The 4,155-nt window shown below is 47.5% G+C and overlaps 3 protein-coding genes across 3 annotated transcripts in view; 2 read left to right on the forward strand and 1 right to left on the reverse strand.

Annotated features, from left to right (window-relative positions):
- The window catches only part of PCYB_103520 (hypothetical protein), a gene marked incomplete at both ends in the record, with an annotated part of 1,181 nt that extends 189 nt beyond the window's left edge, over window positions 1–992 (forward strand). The window contains 3 exons of the mRNA XM_004222901.1: window positions 265–284; window positions 690–785; window positions 903–992. Coding sequence (XP_004222949.1) covers window positions 265–284; window positions 690–785; window positions 903–992 — 206 coding nt within the window. The remainder of the gene's footprint in view (window positions 1–264; window positions 285–689; window positions 786–902) is intronic.
- Window positions 993–1,615: 623 nt separating this feature from the next.
- Window positions 1,616–2,215, forward strand: PCYB_103530 (hypothetical protein; the record flags this gene model as incomplete). The annotated part of the gene is made up of 1 exon (XM_004222902.1): window positions 1,616–2,215. A coding segment is annotated over one exon (600 nt), but the record flags the coding sequence as incomplete, so codon positions are not given.
- A 325-nt stretch (window positions 2,216–2,540) lies between these two features.
- On the reverse strand, window positions 2,541–3,280 carry PCYB_103540 (transcription initiation factor TFiid TATA-binding protein; the record flags this gene model as incomplete). Its single annotated transcript, XM_004222903.1, has 1 exon — window positions 2,541–3,280. A coding segment is annotated over one exon (740 nt), but the record flags the coding sequence as incomplete, so codon positions are not given.
- Between the last annotated feature and the right edge of the window lie 875 nt (window positions 3,281–4,155).

A 4,155-nucleotide genomic window follows, 5' to 3' on the forward strand; every position in this document is an offset into this window, starting at 1 on the left:
AAGTTCGGCAAAGGGATGAAGAGGCCAAAGTGCTCTCTACGGGGTGGGTACCACTAGGTGGTGCAAACTGCGGGTGATCGGAAGTGTATGCTTAGGTTGGGGTCCCATCAGCATGTTGCTTTCGTCTCCCACTGGATGTGCTCCCCCTTTTTCTGCGCAAACCCGTTTGAAGTTATTTCCCCCCGCATCAATCACACAATGCTTCATCACCTCCGTTTGCACCCCTCCTAAAATTCCCCCTTTTGTGTTTTTTCTCCCTGATAGATGAGCTCAGGAAAAAGGAGGTAAGCGCCTCGAAAAAAAAGGGTCAATCAGTTTTCCCATTGACAATGTCGAACCGTTGCGATGGATCGGCAAGCACACATGTCGTCGCGGTCCCCTCCGTGTGACGCATCGGAGTGTGTATGTTCCTCCCTGGTGTGTTAACGAAAGGGGAAGGGGGGAAGGAGGGAAGGAGGGAAATAACCTTAACACGTTGCAACAAAGCGCGCCTGCGAACATTTGAGTGGCCCAAATAGGGAGGGGAAAAAAAAAAAAAAAATGCCGAACTGTCGAGTGAACGGGTGCACATGCGAACCACCCCTGCGCCCTACCCGATGTGCGACAGCACAAAAGATTGCCCAAATTTTTCAATTACGTTTTTTCCCTCCGATGCTGTCAACACTGCTTCATCTACCCTTCCTTCGTAGAACAAAGCCATGAGGCGATTCAGGCACGACTTAGTAGGGAAAGATAACTTCAGCACGAGGGTTCTCAGCTGCATCGGGGCGGTCCATCGTGTTGAGGTGTTGCTCCGTTGCTTTGCTGTGTGCACTTGCGCCCTTCTGCGCGACGTACACTCTCTCCCCGCCGCGCGGCTTACATTTGCCCCCCGGGTTGCCTTCTCTCCTCCTCCCTACCAGAACGAAAAGAAGGAGCAAGCCACAAACTTTTTAGCCAGCCTTTTGGAAAACTCCCTGCAGTTTTTCGACTCCGAGCATAAGCACAGCTGAGACGAGGAGGCGCGCACGCCGCAGGGGAGAAAATATAAGCTGCTTGGCAACTAGTCATTCTAATTAGCCCTTTGGTTTTTTTTCCTTTTTTCGTTATTTCTTTTTTGGGTTTTTTGTTCTTTCTTTTTTTTCCCGAGAACGATTACGACCATCTGAACAGTTAGTCCCGGGTTTGCCCCATTTAAGCGTCCCTTCCGTGTGACCAGTGTGCGCAAAGGGTATGCCAAGACCCTAAGTGTGGTAGCCCAAGTAGCATGCACAGCAGGATGACCCTGGCTGCCTGCATGCAGGCGCGGCGGAGCTTCGCCAAGAGGGTAGAAGGGGGGTTGAAGCCTTCATCCCTTAGAGTGCGAAGTGACAAGCCGAACTTCAACGATATAATAAGTAAGTACTTCCCAAATGCAAAGCTGCGAAGGAGAGCAAGTCGGCGTAGCGTCCATCCGAGCAGCGACAGCACCGGGGAGAAGTACTACTTGTCCGCAAAAATGAAAAGAAAGGCGGAGCAGTTAAGCGGTGGTAAGGAGGTTAACCTAGATGGAGTGGAAGCAGGAAGAGGCGCCTTCCTTCCGATGGGTAGCCTCACAGATTGTAAGGCAAGCGCTGAAAATACAGCCACAGATTGTATGACCAGTCCAAACGGACTTCACAACACCGCGCAGCCAAACAGGACCAACTCCGGGGGGATAGAACTGATGGAAATAACGAAAGAGGATCACGAAATTCAGAAATATAAAAATAAGTTGCACAAGAAAATATGGATATGTCTTAAACGGAACAACGAAAAGGAGTTTGAAAAATTACACAACGAATTGAGCATGTACCATTTGAAGGATGAAGTATCCTACTCCATTCTGCTCCATGGAAAGCTCATCATATCGAATGGAGGGGATATAAAGGAGTGCTTCAAGCTTCTGGACGAAATGAAACAAAACAAGGTGCATCACTCACTAGTACGTTTAAATGAAAGGCTGCTTTGCAGCTACTGTGAATTGGCTAAGTTGAATGCGAAACCGAGAACCAAACAGTGGATAAAAATATTGAGGACGGTTTGGTTCACCTCTGCTTTGATTAAGGCGAGGAGACAGAAGTTCATTATACGCAATTTGACTCGAATGAAGAAAATGAGAGGAGATGACAACTCTGCTTTGCTTGGCAATTTTAACAGCATGTTTAATATCCACAGCTTGCAGTCGCTGTATGTGGAGGGTAGGGATCCCCTCCTCGGGGGGGGTGGCCGCACAGAGAAGAGCACGCCCGGTTGCGAACCCATCGGTGGAGGAACCCCCGCATAACACGAAAAAAATGGAAAAAAATGGCAAAAAAATGGCAAAAAAAATGGAAAAAAAAATGGGAAAAAAATAGCAAAATGGCAAAAAATTGGCAAAAAAAATGGCAGAGTGAAAGACGCTGGGGGAGAAAGCGTACGCCCCTCTGATTTGGTGACACCCCCAGCAGGAGTAATCACAAAGGCGGGGCAACCCCACAAGACAAGCACCACGTGATAGAAGCACCACGTGATCGAAGCTCCACCCATGTCAACTCCTGTACTGAAGGAGTACATTGTAAATATCATCGAACACCGTGTAGAGCTTCTGAACAGATTTGCACCCCGTGATGATAATCTTGCCAGAAACGAAAATCAAAATAACAGACTTCAGTTTGGACGTTGGCTTATACCTGTACACGAGTCCAGCAAATAACTCCGGCTCGTAATTGCAGTAGTCCTTATGATCATGTGCCAGCATTTCCAACCGTATTGGCATGTTACAGTCAGCACTAGCGATGATATTTTCTATATTAAACCCTTCCAGCTTTACGCTCTCATTTGTTACAAGCCTAATTATCTTGCCAATTTTTTTACAAGCATAAATGGCATCCCCCTTAGTCTTCGTACCGGTTAGCATGAGTCTCCCACTCTTAAAAATGAGAACAGTACACTTGGGTTTGTTCAGTCTTACAATAAGTGTGTTTATTTTACTTGGATTATATTCTGCATTTCGTATGGATATAGCCACTAGGCGTAAGTCAATCTCTACAGAAAGATTAGCTGAGGCTATTATGTTGTGAATTTTCACAGTTATGTTTTTGTGTACTAATGTATTCCTTGCCTGTTTGTACGATGACACTTCACCTATGTCTGAGTGCACTCCCTTTGTATTTCCTTCTTTGTCGTACTTTTGTATGATTCCATTTTCCTGGAGAAACTGCTTCATGCTCTTTTCGCTGGCGTCATCATCCCGCAGGAGCGCACTCGGGTCTCCGACGTCGCAATTGATGTAGTTGTCCATTTGGGGGGGTAGCGGTAGGGTAGCGGCGGGGTAGCGGCAGGGTAGCGGTAGGATAGCAGTGGAGTAGCGGCGGGGTACCGGCAGTGGCAAAGCTGGACTGTTAAAAATGTAAACGGGCACCACAACAGTGGGTGAAAAAAACGGAGCGTATGCGAGTCGTGTTCCTCCTGGTTGTGCTGGGGCGGCGTAGCCACCAGTAAGCAAACAAAGCTGTTTTTTTTTACAATGCAGGCTTTTCGACCCGCGGGGGGCCAACCTGCTCACTACGTGCTGCGCGGTTCAAAGGATGCGGCGGCCCCTCGCGGAAGGGAAGTTCCCGCCCTACTCATCGCGAATCGGCCGCGACAAACGCGGAACATGGGAAAAGGGAAAATGAAGGTAACAAGGGGGAAAAAAATGGGAAAAAGGTGGCCAAAACGTGGCCAAAAAATGGGAAAAAAAATTACGACAAACGCTGCGATAAAACGCGCTAAATGATATGTCATAAAGAAGTAACGTAAAAAACGTGTAGATGTTTACATATGATTTAGAAAAGAAAAAAATATATTTTCCATAACCTGTTCAGGCGATTTCTTGCTCTCCCAGTTTTGTAGTTTCCGCGATTGCGCCGTTTATTTTGGGGGCGTTTCGCAGGTGGGCAAAAAGAGGCAAAATAAATCGGCCCAGTTAAGCGAACAGAGCGAACGGAGCGAGCAAATCAAACGAGTGGACCGGCAAAGATATAAGGAAGTCAACGTGTAAACAAGTAAACGTATAAATAAGTGAACATGTAAACGAATCACAACGACGCGCGCGCGGCACCCACACCGGTTGCATCAGCAGAGGAGAAGAATGAGAAGAATTCCCAACCGAGCGGCATATTCAGCCAAATAGGG

The sequence above is a fragment of the Plasmodium cynomolgi genome, chromosome 10 (assembly GCF_000321355.1).
Source record: "Plasmodium cynomolgi strain B DNA, chromosome 10, whole genome shotgun sequence".
In the NCBI taxonomy this organism is placed as follows: Eukaryota; Apicomplexa; class Aconoidasida; order Haemosporida; family Plasmodiidae; genus Plasmodium; species Plasmodium cynomolgi.